Here is a 13,568-nt window from a genome sequence, read left to right as displayed (position 1 = left end):
ATGAGTGGCGCCGGTCCTGTCGTTTGTGTTCTTCTCCCTAAGTCCTGGTCTTCTGCGCCTTGCCTCTACTATTATTAGCACATACAACTGCATAGCTACACCATCATTACCAAATCAACCAACTTGGACGTGTGTAGTTAGCAGCAAGTTTTGTTTACCTTCCAACAAATATAATCCGTAAGGGAAATCTTTGCCTAGGCATGCCACACGTAGAAAAATAGCTCGTGTAAAGTTCACTTAACGACAGCTTGAATTTCACGTCATACCTTCGCCCACCGGGAACCACTTTTTGTGTCACACGAACTGCCGTCCTGTACTTGAGCTTCAAGTTTAAACTCTATTTTTAACAGTGAAATTGAGGTTGACTACATGAATAAGAGCTGTTCTATGGAAGCTCAACAGTGCCGGAGAATCCTCCACTTTCAGTATGTAACGGGGCTTAAACTCGATAGTCGAGAACTTCATAGATCGACACGTAAATAGGAGGTTGTATCTACAATGAACCGCTGCTGCCCTAACAAATTAATGATAACAAATTCACATAATATTCGTCCTAGAAACTAGAGCTAAATTAATCATTTGGACCTACTCGCTTTAAATTAAGAGAATAATATATCGGGTAAATGAACGCGAGCAAATTGAAATTGCAACAACTTCCCCGCGGCTCGCAAGTGGATGCGTTCAAGTGTCCATTTCTCGTACTAAGTGTAGACCAATAAAATAGTCACGTCTAGGAACATTCTATGCGGGCTAACTGCTTCAGGCCCTCTGTAAATGAACTTCAAGCTTTGGATACCCTTGGTTGACGACTTCCTACCGAAATTAGGGTGTGTGAAATCATCATGGTCTTGTGGTGAACCAGATGAGGTCATCTCACATTTGCTGTTAACTTCTCCGTTTTATTATCAGCGGAGACAAGAACGGTTCAAGTTTAGAGCAGTGATGAACGACGTGGTCTATATATACATATATATATATATATATATATATATATATATATATATATATATATATATATATATATATATATATATATATGTGTGTGTGTGTGTGTGTGTGTGTGTGTGTGTGTGTGTGTGTGTGTGTCTATTATTGTCATTGTGTCAGATATTGTCATTGCCTTCATTATTTGGAGTTAATTGTAGACGTTAATATCACTAACAGTCTTTCTTATGATGAGTACGTAATTAGTGCGTTCCGCGCGGAATTTCTTTGTTGCGTTCAACGTAGCCTCTAATATTGACAATGTTAACAGCGTGTTCTTTGGGACCTATTCATAAATCTGGGTATGTCGCACCTTTCGGGGCACAGCAAAAAAGCCTTACTTGTTAGTCAGTCCTTGGTTTTGTGGTCCTATTGATGGGCCCTCTGTCACGCTGTTTAAATCGGCTGTTTACTGCGCATGCCTTTGAAGTTCAATTTCTTTTTCAACGTTGTACATAGCTGCGACGTTATTTTGTCCATCATTTCTTTCTTTTTTGGCTTTTCTATGTGCATCAGAATTTTTGTCAAGTAATTATAATCAGTAATAGCACCTTAATCCCCGTAGAAGTGAGGCGGAGTGGCAAGAAGCACATGATTCCAACATCGCCACCTAATCGCCAAGGGAAATGTAGCCTAATCTGAGTTTTATATTTGGGGACCTCTGTCCTCAGACGTAGTTGTACGATTTTCATTGCTTAAGAATCCGTACGCGCTCGCGATAATTCAAGCAAATGCCAACATCAATTTATAAACTTAACACTGTTTCTTTTTCTTTCTTTCTTTCTTAGAGCCGCCTCTACCCTACCAGGAATGAGCGTCCTGTATCTTCAACCGAATCCTCCGAGGTGAGTACTTTTCCGTTTTTATTTCCTTGTTGATACCACGTTTTAGTGTTAATCTTCTACGTGTTACCTCTCTCGCTTTTGTTTGTTTTTAAATTTCGCAGCTCACTCGTCTGCTGCAAGAGGCTCTCTCGAAGATATACCATTTGGAAAACGAAGTAACAGAGGTGAGAATAACACTACACGATCTCTGCAACGTCATTATAGCCAGAAGAGAGAGAAAATGAAAGAAAAGGCAGAGAGGCCTACAAGACGCACATCCGGTTTAATACGCTACGCAGGGAAAAGAGGGTTAGGAGATCAAAAAAAAAGGGCACAATCAGGGCGTCGCTTCGTCCTGAGGTGCTCAAAAAAACTATACGGTCACTCTTTGAGGAACAAGTGCAACAAGCATAGAAAAAAAACAATATGCAGTTCCAACGCACTGTGGGAATCGATGCAAGCGAAGCTTTTTGTGCTCTTCGCGTTGATCGACGATGAGTGGCGATGATGTTAAGGGTGGATGTTTCATTTCTTCAACGTTCAGTCTAAGGCGAGAATGGTGAGTCAATGCTAAACGTTAACTTGCGCGCACCACTGCTCTTTGTCTGCGAAGTACACAAAACACACAGGGAAAGGTGCTTGCTTGAGGCGTTGTTCTGCGCCGTACTTCGTAGCCTCTGAGTGGGTTGGGCATGGTCATCGCCTCGCATTACCCATCGCGTAGTGGCAGAAGTAAAAAATTTGAATCGAATTATGGGACTGAGCGTGCCAAAACCACTACTGGACTATGAGCCATGCCGTAGTGACAGCATCCAGATTTTGACACCGAGAGGTTCTTTAACGTGTCCCGAAATCTAAGTGCACGTGCATTTTCTATTGCGAATCCGTCGAAATGTGGCTGCCACGGTCGGGCTCAAAGCCGCTACCTCGAGCAATGCCATAGCTGCAAAGCTACCCCGGCGGGCACAGAAGTGTTGATTTGACATGTGACCGCTTCCGTAGTGTTGCTTAGACCCTACGGTGCGCTTGTAAGCGGCTGTGCTCCTGCACGCCCTGCGTAATTTGTACGCTTGACAAATTTGCAGAGTGCTTATTGCTCAGAAATATGAGAAACGTACTGTACCGTACCTTGGAACCTAATTCCTCCCGCTTGCCCGCAACAGCTGTCGTGTCTATGTGTTTTCTTGCCTTCCCTCCTCTCGCCCTCCTCTCTACTATTCTATCTAGCTTTCCTCTTGACTTGAACGTTAGTAGAAAGGTAAGCGCTGCGATTCCTGCAGTGCTTTTGAGGGGTGTCACGGATATTTACAGTACTCAAGAGGCTAATGTGGCGATGCCCAGGGAGCTCCGGAGGGCACTGTGCACATTCGACACGGTGCAAAAGTTCAAACGAGTTTCCCGAGTCGCCTTTATTCTCTGCCGCTCTCCTGTGATGTATAAACATCCTCTGAACCATCCCCGATGCGGTTTCAATACCAGTCTCAGTTACCCTATCTAAACAGCGTACTGGAATGCGTTGCCCATATTTTACGGCTCATTTTGAAGCCTTGCCAATGCATATCAGTTTCCAGCACTTGCGAAGAAATTTTCGCTAAGGCATTAATCCACACGTGCAGTATAATTCAACAGAACATTGGCCATAATTTCTCCTGCTTCACCATTTCAATGTCACCAGGATGATGGTAGCTTCATTTGATCTCTGTAGCGTTCACAGTTCTCCCCGAAAACGTCAAAAAATCAGCTTTCTTCGTGAAACATTACACTTAAGAAACTACTTATCACTTGCAAACGTAATCTCCTACGAAAGGTGTATCATTACCCATAACGTGACCCTTATTTCCCAAAGATCTAAGCAAGGTATACGTTATTTAGTCTACCGAGGTCAACGGTGAAACCAAGGGGTGTGAATGCATGAAAATAAAAAAGCGAGAGTTAAGTAATTCTGACGCTTCTAACTAGGCCTCGAACGTAAGAATTTTGTCACAAATGTCACTTAGCATGGCCCCCTTTCTGCAAAATATAAACCCAGTGTAACCGACAGTTACGTCGGGGCGTTGGGAAGTGTAGATAGCGACCGTGGAACACTTTCTAACACTTGATTACATTTTTTTACAAAATCTATGTATTCCACAGTGTAGGGGTTGAGGGACAGGACTTCGGGATGAAAACCAAACTTGGGAGGGTTTATTTACCTATTATTTACAGGGAGGTGAGCGTCAAGTACCAGACGTACTGTCATTACGGGCCGGCAGCAACTCGGACGCTGCGGCCCGCGGCAAGAAGTTCGAGAGAGGTGAATCAGGGATTCAGGGAATGTCCCAGAATCTCAGGTCTCTCTGGAAGGCTTCTTATAAACCCTTCGAGCACTGTAAGTCACGTCATGTTTCACCAATGGGAGAGTCCGCTCCGATGACGCCACTTTCAGCCAATGGTAGGCGCCCGTGTCGCGGTGTCACACCTGGCGGCTCTCTGCGGTCTTGCCTCGCAGACTGGCAATGCACTTCTAACGAGGAGAAGGGGAGGGCTGCTCATGCTCCATTGTCCGAGGCCCACCTGCTAATCCCGGCGGCGCACGAACTTGTTGGCACGTGAACTTGTTGCCTTAAACTTGTTTGCTCGGCCGCTCCTCTGGAATGTGCTTTCCTGCTTCGGCATTCCTCAATTAGCTGTGCTGCGACTCGAAGTGGTTTGGGGAACTCGAAGTAATTGCAGGAAACAGCTCCATATCTAACAGCTCGTCCTCGCCCCGGTTGTTCTGAATGGCCGGTGAACTCAATTCGCTGGCCATGAGGAACGCTGAAAGAAGCTGCAGGGTACTGGGGTCGAGCCTCGTTTGACAACCCTCGGGATCCTGGGCCCTGGAGAACATACGTCAAACAAACCAAACAACACAGCGCTGCACCACGCGTAAGCACAGGCTCTTCACCCCTGACTCGCCAGGCTATTACTGAGTCAAAATCAACCCTGATCTTTTAGTTCCCCAATTTTGACAAAGCAATTCCAACCACCCTTCCAAACAGCTATCCATTTCTCCTCGATTGCCGACAAAACCAGAGTACTATTGTTGTTGCAAAACAAAAGGGTCGTTGACGATGCAAACAACAAATGAAAACAGCCGAACATAACTTAAGTGGCCTAACTACACGAACAGCATGTTTCCAATCTATCGCAGTGGCGTACTTATCGCATGTATTGGTGCCACTGAACAATCTGGTCAACCTCACAAGTACGTAATCACAAGCGCACTAGCCTTGTGGTCACTAAACAAAACGCGTACTTGCGTTGTAGGCAAACTCTTCATTACGCTTACTCACGTTTCTTCCTTTAGTCCCTCTAGGACACGTGACTTAAACGAACAATTAAACTCGCGGGACTTACACACTCCGCAGAACCCTTAAACTAATGCGTCTTTTAATAACTCGTTCCACGCGTACTTATAATAGAAGTCAGAATACGGTTGCCCTCAACACACGAGCAACCCAGTCATAAATCTGCTTCCTTCTGTCGACACAGGACACGCGCTAATGGAACTAAGAACGCCTCTCAGTGCAAATCATGCACTCACTGAAAATCTACGCGCTTAACCTTACAAAATTCAAAAAAACGCTTAAAAAGAAAGAAGGTTAAATAACACACGCGCGTTACGATAGGCCTCTCAACAATAACCTTGACCCTCAGGTTACTCACACTCACAAAAAAAGCCTATCAACTAATTAATGAACATTTCGCGAGACTACAGGTTTACTTAAAACACACCTTTCAAATCTCGAGCTTCTCGAACGAAAACTTAAACAAAGCTCAAACCTTACACATTGAAAGAAATCCCAGTCTCAATTCGCGAAAACTTTCCGATGCTCAAAATAAAAAACAAAACAACATGCTTTACTTCTACGGGAGCTCTCCTGGCATCCCGTTCCAAGCATTTTCAACTTACTCATACTTTGAGTCTAACCCGGGGTGGCCGCGGCTTCAAAGCTACTCTGGCTGCCGAGAGACAACAAAAGGGCTGATTCACTATCAGCTCCCCCAAGACGTTACGGTCTCCTGCCAATTTGCGTCCTGGCGCCCCGCTTTCTTCACAAACTCGATTGACCGCGTCGCTACTCCCCACCTGTTCTCGTCCTGCCACCTTGCGTTTCTTCGAACTGCACGCTGAGCTGTGAAAAGAACTACGGAACGACGAGGAGTTTAACTGCCTCGTGCCCTTTGTCCGCGTCCGTGCAGAACATTCTTCGCGGTCCCCCTTTGACCTGTGGCTTGAACGTTTTCGATGCGTCAACATCGTCCGAGACGACCGCATCTTTTTCCTCGCGCCCTGCCCATTTGGGTTTCTCGCCATCTTTGGTGGCGTTACATTAGTTACCGACTTTCGGTCTTTACCGCGCTTGTTTTTACGGCGCTTTCTCTTTGCACTCGCCTTCATGTCGCCTCGTGCCTCGTGCTGGCCGGTACACATTTCGTCGGCCCGGATCGGTCTCTTACCCGCACAGTCTGAGTGATTCTCACTTAAATCAACACTCTCTCTGCCTCGACTGGCGGACAGCTCAACCGACTCTGGAACAATGCAGCAGGCTTTACTCGAGTTAGACAACTCGCACTCTTGCGAACTGCCCTCTACTACATTGCCCAGCTCACGCTGTGCATCGGCACACAGCCCGTCGGTATCGATCGCTGTCTCACGCGCACAGTCCGAATGATTAACAACGGAATCATCCCTATCTAGGCTATCTAGACTGGCGGAGAGCCGCACCGATCCCTGAACAATGCAGTTGTTCTCTCGTGGACTACGGAGCTCGCCATCCCGAGAACTACTCTCAACTGCATCGCTCAGTTCGCACTTCACTTCTGCACGCAGATCTGGCTCTACATGGGTGCTCGCGTCTGTCGCGTCGACAGTACCCTTTTCTTCGCTAGCAACCTCGCTAACATTACCAGCGACGCACACGCTCGGTAACTGTGCCAATTTGTTCGCAGCTGGCCTAGCTGTCTCCATAGTCATCTGTTGGCACAGCACCTCGTCGCTCTCACTACGGCCTTTAACGGCCTCTGTTGTCACTAAGGCATCGTTAGCAGCTAGCCTTTTCCCTTCACTTATCAATCGGCAGCCAATCTCACAGGCACTACTCTTCTCGTCAGCTTCTGGCGAAAATCCGCTCGATGCTGCCTCATTCTTTCGCTCTGTACTACGTACAGAATTCTCAGACAGCCGTTGTCTCTGTGCCAATAACTGATCACAATACTGTATCTCTTTGATCAGTGCTGCCTTCTCTCTCTCATACTTTTGCTCACGCTCAAGCTTACGTTGATTCTCACGATCGTGAAGCTCACACCTAAGAGTAAGTTCTTGAAGCTCATGCTTCCATTCATTCTCGCGTTCTTCACGCTTATGCTTACTCTTAAGTTCACGACGCTCTCGCACACGTAGACGACGCTCCCGCTCCCGTGGCTCCTGTATCACCTCCCAAGCAAGCTCAATGCTTTTGCCATCATTGCCAGTATCGTTAACCGCCTTTATGATAGCTGGCGTTTTCATCCGTTCGTCCGCCTCAACTCCCAAATCGTCGCACACCAACAACAAGTCTAACCTCGTCAACCTTCTAAGATCCATGACAGCTGCCCCGACAGGTTGTTAAAACTGTTTTCCTTAATTAATTTGTGCAAACACACAATGCATCAAACTCCCGATTCCCAGAACTATCAAAATGAACACACAGCATTTGAGTCTGGCGAATCATAAGGAAAAAAACCACGCGCTCACTTACGGTTGCAGTACTCTGCCATCCGGTTCATTTGTCCGCTGTTCCCGGTTCCTCAGGACTCCCTGGGTCGAAGTCTCGCTCCTTCTTCGCTACTCCCAGTTTCTTCGGACCTCTTTCGACGAAGGCTCTCTCTTCTTCGTTCTTCCCGGTTCCTTATGATCTTTCTCGACGAAGGTTGATCCGTAGCGCTGCCACCAGCTGATGCATTCGGAGGCGATCCCACCGCTGCCACCAGATGTGGGGGTTGAGGGACGGTACTTCGGGATGAAAACCAAACTTGGGAGGGTTTATTTACCTATTATTTACAGGGAGGTGAGCGTCAAGTACCAGACGTACTGTCATTACGGGCCGGCAGCAACTCGGACGCTGCGGCCCGCGGCAAGAAGTTCGAGAGAGCTGAATCAGGGAATCAGGGAATGTCCCAGAATCTCAGGTCTCTCTGGAAGGCTTCTTATAAACCCTTCGAGCACTGTAAGTCACGTCATGTTTCACCAATGGGAGAGTCCGCTCCGATGACGCCACTTTCAGCCAATGGTAGGCGCCCGTGTCGCGGTGTCACACCTGGCGGCTCTCTGCGGTCTTGCCTCGCAGACTGGCAATGCACTTCTAACGAGGAGAAGAGGAGGGCTGCTCATGCTCCATTGTCCGAGGCCCACCTGCTAATCCCGGCGGCGCACGAACTTCTTGGCACGTGAACTTGTTGCCTTAAACTTGTTTGCTCGGCCGCTCCTCTGGAATGTGCTTTCCTGCTTCGGCATTCCTCAATTAGCTGTGCTGCGACTCGAAGTGGTTTGGGGAACTCGAAGTAATCGCAGGAAACAGCTCCATATCTAACAACAGGCATAAAACTTCCCAAAGAAATTTGCCATTCCAGCACAAGCTAAATTCAGAGCCTCTGATTAGACCCGTTCACAACGCTTGAGAGCAGTTGAATACGTAATTTATTGAAAAGGCCCCATTTACCCACTCACTTTCAACTTTGTACACATCACCCGTTACATGACCTGACAGTCACGAAATATGAAGAAGCCACCTCGTTTACATTACCGAGGGGACCGGGCAAACTTCCCATCACGCATAGAAAAACTAGGGGGTAAAAATTTCTTTGCAATGTTCCTATACTTACGAAACATAGGGAAAACGGCCACTATTTACTACTCTTTTTTTTGCCAATTTAGGCAAAGTAAAATTTGTTGGGGTAGGCCTTTACCCCGAAACGCCCGAACACCACTTTACACCCAATAAAGTTTAAACAACTAGTTCACATTTATTTATCGCCATTCAAGGTATGTAGGTAGGAAGAAAAGAGTGACGTAATCGTTGATTATAAATTAAGTGTCACCGTAGTTATTTAGCAATTCGTTTACTGAACTATCTGCAATAGAAAACTCTCCAGCGCATGAAAATCACAAATATGGTCTCTACATTCGGTTTCTAGTGCCTATATGAGAGGTTTTAGGCATCAAATTCAGATTATCAAGAATGATACACTGCGCTTTGTAGGTCATCTGTGAATGTGTGAAAGCCGACATTAACACAGGGAATGGGTACTTTATAAGTATTCATAAAACAATGATAGCCGAGTAAAACCCATCTTTAAAGAACTTCTGCCCTCCATATGCTCGGAGAAAACGTCCATGCTCGGTGTATTGCATGGGACGGCAGCGCTCATATATTATTTCCCAACCCGTGTACAGCTTTATTTTCCCTACCCGAAAAATCTAGTTGAAAGCACTCTTCTTAGTATTGTCTCCTTTCTTAACTCGTGACCTTCTTGACTGCTACGCGCGCTAGCAAAACGAGCAGCAGAAAGCGAACGTGACCGTGTGGACGAGCACAAATTCACACTCTCTACGCAACCGTAACATTCGACGCCATCAGCTTAGGGTCAAGAAAACTTTTTTTCAATATATTTTGCTGTATCTTGTGCTAATTGAAAGCAATACGCTGGACAAAGAAAAATAAAAAGAAACTACTAGCAATGAACTCAGCCTAGTTTCTCCGTATATAGTCATATGAGCGTGTGCATTTATATTCCATCTGTGTGGACTATGTATATTAAAGTTGAGTGCGGGAGTTGGCCAACGTTGAGGGGGGACTAGGAGAAATGAAGGTTTATTTGACATTATCTACAAGGTTAGAACCAGCTACAATAACAGTAAACGTTCGTCGACGGCCGGCAGCAAATCGTACGCTGAGGCCCGTGGCAAGAACGTCCATCCCTTTCGATGGTTCTCAGGCTTATAACATCTTCATTCCGTCGAGGCCGCGTCGTTTTCAACCAATCGTCGAGCCCGCGCCGGTGTCGTCATTTCCATCCAATCATAGGGTCCGTGAAAGTGGCGTCATGTTCCGCCCTGGGCCCTATCTTCCTATGGCCACATCCCCCCGGCGTTGCCTCCTCGCCTGGTCGTTCTTGAACGACCTTCCAGTACTGCAAAGCAGATTTTTTCTGGACTAAGTTCAACTACCTCAAACCGTGCCGACCTCCAGGTACACCTGCGGGAAGCGTCGCACAGGGGGGAAACAAAAGCTCAACGCACGACACGCCAGGGCATAATAGCCATCCTGTCTGGTGGGTCCGGTAGCATGGTCGACGCACTCCGGGGCACCATAATTCGAAAGCGACGGCTGGTGGTTCCATACGGATAGCTTGACCGATACTAATTACTCGTCCACATATAACATGACCTATTTCTTAGGGAATTTCTCGAACACGTCTAGGTTGTAGACAAACCCTGTTATATACGAACATTTAATTCGTTCTCCATTCTTTCTTGCAGCTTAAACAGGTGGTTAACGAAGAAAAGGTAAGTTTCTGGCGTTTTCAGAAAGCAACATGACGTCTAACTAGCGAAGACGCTTACAGGGCTTGATATTAGCACCACGTATTTTGCAGGACGAGATGGAGATGCTCCAAAGTGCAGTGCCAACAATACAAGGAGACATGAGGAACGTAAGGCCACTGGGCGTGCCTTTTGGTCAATATCTTGTAACGCACATCTGTGTGTCTGCTCGGAGTTTGTTCTCGTCGAACTCTGACACGTCCCTATGACGATATGGCAGATATAGACCAGTTCACTGCATACTGCGTTAGCACCACACAAATATCTTCTTCGAAAATTAGCGATTGGGGAAGATAGCCAGTGAGTGAGTGAGTGAGTGAGTGAGTGAGTGAGTGAGTGAGTGAGTGAGTGAGTGAGTGAGTGAGTGAGTGAGTGAGTGAGTGAGTGAGTGAGTGAGTGAGTGAGTGAGATAGTGAGTGAGTGAGTGAGTGAGTGAGTGAGTGAGTGAGTGAGTGAGTGAGTGAGTGAGTGAGTGAGTGAGTGAGTGAGTGAGTGAGTGAGTGAGTGAGTGAGTGAGTGTTTTGGTGTCCTGGTAGTATAAGAATAGCGCAGTAATTGTATACTAATTATGAATATTTCTAATTTGAACTCTTACGACTACGCGTAAAAGCTGCAAAAGGCATTCAGACACTAAACAAAATGATTAGCAATCACAATTACTTTAAAATAAAAGACATTCAGCTGTTCGCGCAAATTGGAACGCATGTAGCGTGAAATGTGCAATAGTGTTTTTGTTTTGTGGTGAGTGAAGATAATGTGTTTGTCTTGACTTTTCTAAGGCTTTCGACAAGGCACTCCATCAACTACTTCTACTAAAAATCAGCACTTTGAAAATTGACCCAAACATCCTCAAATGGATCGAATACTTTTTATCTAACCGAAGCCAATATGTTATCGCTAACAATCACGCTTTCTCTCCTTGTCCTGTTGAATCTGGCGTCCCTCATGGTTCCGTTTTAGGTCCACTACTATTCCTGATCTACATAATTGATCTTCCAGATAACATTAACTCTAATGTAAAACTACTTGCAGACGACTGCGTTATCTATCGCGAAATAAATTACTCTAATGATACACTTGTCCTTCAATCTGACCTAAATAAAGTATCTGAATGGTGCAATAAATGTTTAATGACCCTTAACATCAGTAAAGGCAAGCAGTTGAAATTTTCACGAAGCCCTAACGCCTGAATGTCTTCAGAATACAAAATTAATGGTATCCGGCTGGAGCGCGTGTCTGCATACAAGTATCTCGGTGTCTACATATCTGGTGACTTGCCACGGCATGTTCACATTGACTACACCATAGGTAATGGAAATCGCACTCTCGGTTATCTCTGACGCAATTTTCTCCAAGCCCCACAGCGCCTAAATTTAATGCTTTATCAAACTTTCGATCATCCGAAACCTGAATACGCGTTTGCTGTTTGGCGTCCGGCACACCGCATTCTCATTCAATCCATAGAATCCCTTCAGAATCCCTTCAGAATTGATCAGCTCGTTTTATTATGTCGAACTATTCACGTACCGCTAGTGTCTCGCAAATGAAATCGTCACTTAACCTTCCTAACCTTCAAACTTGCCGCAACATCTCGCGCCTTTCTTTATTCCACAAAGTGTTCCATCACCATTCATTGAATCAGCAACTCATTTGGCAGCCAGTGTACCTATCCTCCCGTATCGACCACAGCAATAAGGTAGCTGCGTCATCATTCAAGACCGCTGTGACGGATCATCCTTTAAAATGACTCGAATATTGCTGGGTTTTATTTCTTTTTATTTTGCTCCTCTTACTGTCTGCTGATCTTGTCCTTGTCCTTATAGGTTTGAATGATTTTTTTCTTTGTAAACCATGTACCCACCCCCTCTGTAATGCCCATTGGGACCTGAGGGTATGATAAAAAATAAATAAATAAATAAATTATTTCATTCTGCCCAACCTACTTAAAAGGCAAAGATCATGCACATGGTAAATATTTATGCAGGTCCAAATTCAATGTGAAACACGCATTGCAAAATCGGAAAAGACGGTCTCGGATCTCAAGGTAAGGGATTGTGCCTTGCATTCACAAGCGCATGTGTGTTTCAGGAAGCGGGCACCATTTCAATTCCTTTCTCTATTCCACAGGAATGTCACGGCTGCCTTGAGAAAACTTTGTGCATTATCAGGGAAGAGACAAACGCTCGTCTGGATGCGGTAAGCAACCTCTAAACTGTCTCAATTCAACGTGCTCGGCTACGTACGACGGTAGCTCAGTGGCTATAGAATTTTCCTGTCGAGCACGAGGTCACTAGTTCGATACGTCCCTGTGGCGGTCGAATTTTGTTGTAGGTGAAAAGCAGAGTCGGCTCAGATCAGCCAATAAAAAGTCGCAACTACGAAGGTGAAAGCAGATTTGTTAACAGAAATTAGACAGCGTCGTGTTGTGCTGGGAACCTATGAAGCTAGCTTTACCATATCTCTGATTTAAAGCCTCTGGATTTCCCCTGACATCTTATCAAATTGTGGTTTTTCGACCTGTAATTTTTTTTCTGTATGTATATTATTGTTTGGGCTGTGCAAATAGACGGCAAATCTTATTTTAAAGGAGCCTCTAAGGCTGTTTTCAGCTTTTAAATTATTACACCACTCAAGCTCGAATGATGGAGCAGCAGCAAGTCCTTGAGGACAACTGTTGCATCACTGGGAAGCTACTGAGGCAAAAAAAGCGTACATGTGAGAGCTCTCCTGGAAAAATGTTGCACAATTTATTTCCTACTGCAATAGAAAGCCTGCCATTCGTAGTGCCCAAACGTGCAGTGGTTTCTCTCGCAAGCGAGTAAAAATATTCGAAATTTTTTTTTATCTGCAGAAGTTTGCTCTTAAAACTGTGTTTAGAGCCCGACAACACTGACTAGCGAATGAGATGGTAATTTCGGGGGCCATGCGTGCACGCACCACTTCGTATACCGCGACTCCGTTCGTTTCCACAAGGCGGCGCCACTTCAACATGCACTCGCTGGAAACAGGAGAAAAATATTGTCCCGATAAGGAACCTTAGCAGGAGAGCATAAAACACAATTGCAAGCAAAATCGTATCCACTATCGTATCCAAGCGCAACAACCCTCCCTGCGCGGATCTTAGGTTATGGGGCGGTATACGAATTGGTTGTGCT

General features: G+C 45.7%; 1 protein-coding gene across 4 annotated transcripts in view; it reads left to right on the top strand.

Moving 5' to 3' along the window:
• The window catches only part of LOC139050962 (TNF receptor-associated factor 5-like), a 93,585-nt gene that overhangs the window by 61,892 nt on the left and 18,125 nt on the right, over positions 1 to 13,568 (top strand). For 3 of the 4 annotated variants that reach the window (XM_070527876.1, XM_070527873.1, XM_070527875.1), the window contains 6 exons: positions 1,773 to 1,829; positions 1,931 to 1,993; positions 10,351 to 10,377; positions 10,467 to 10,523; positions 12,398 to 12,457; positions 12,541 to 12,609. In XM_070527876.1, the coding sequence (XP_070383977.1) occupies positions 1,773 to 1,829; positions 1,931 to 1,993; positions 10,351 to 10,377; positions 10,467 to 10,523; positions 12,398 to 12,457; positions 12,541 to 12,609 (333 nt within the window). The remainder of the gene's footprint in view (positions 1 to 1,772; positions 1,830 to 1,930; positions 1,994 to 10,350; positions 10,378 to 10,466; positions 10,524 to 12,397; positions 12,458 to 12,540; positions 12,610 to 13,568) is intronic. The other variant, XM_070527874.1, reaches the window with a different exon arrangement.

The sequence above is a fragment of the Dermacentor albipictus genome, chromosome 10 (genome assembly GCF_038994185.2).
Source record: "Dermacentor albipictus isolate Rhodes 1998 colony chromosome 10, USDA_Dalb.pri_finalv2, whole genome shotgun sequence".
Classification (NCBI taxonomy): domain Eukaryota; kingdom Metazoa; phylum Arthropoda; class Arachnida; order Ixodida; family Ixodidae; genus Dermacentor; species Dermacentor albipictus.
The sequence above is the reverse complement of the archived record's forward strand: the minus strand, read 5'-3'. Positions and strand labels throughout refer to the sequence as shown.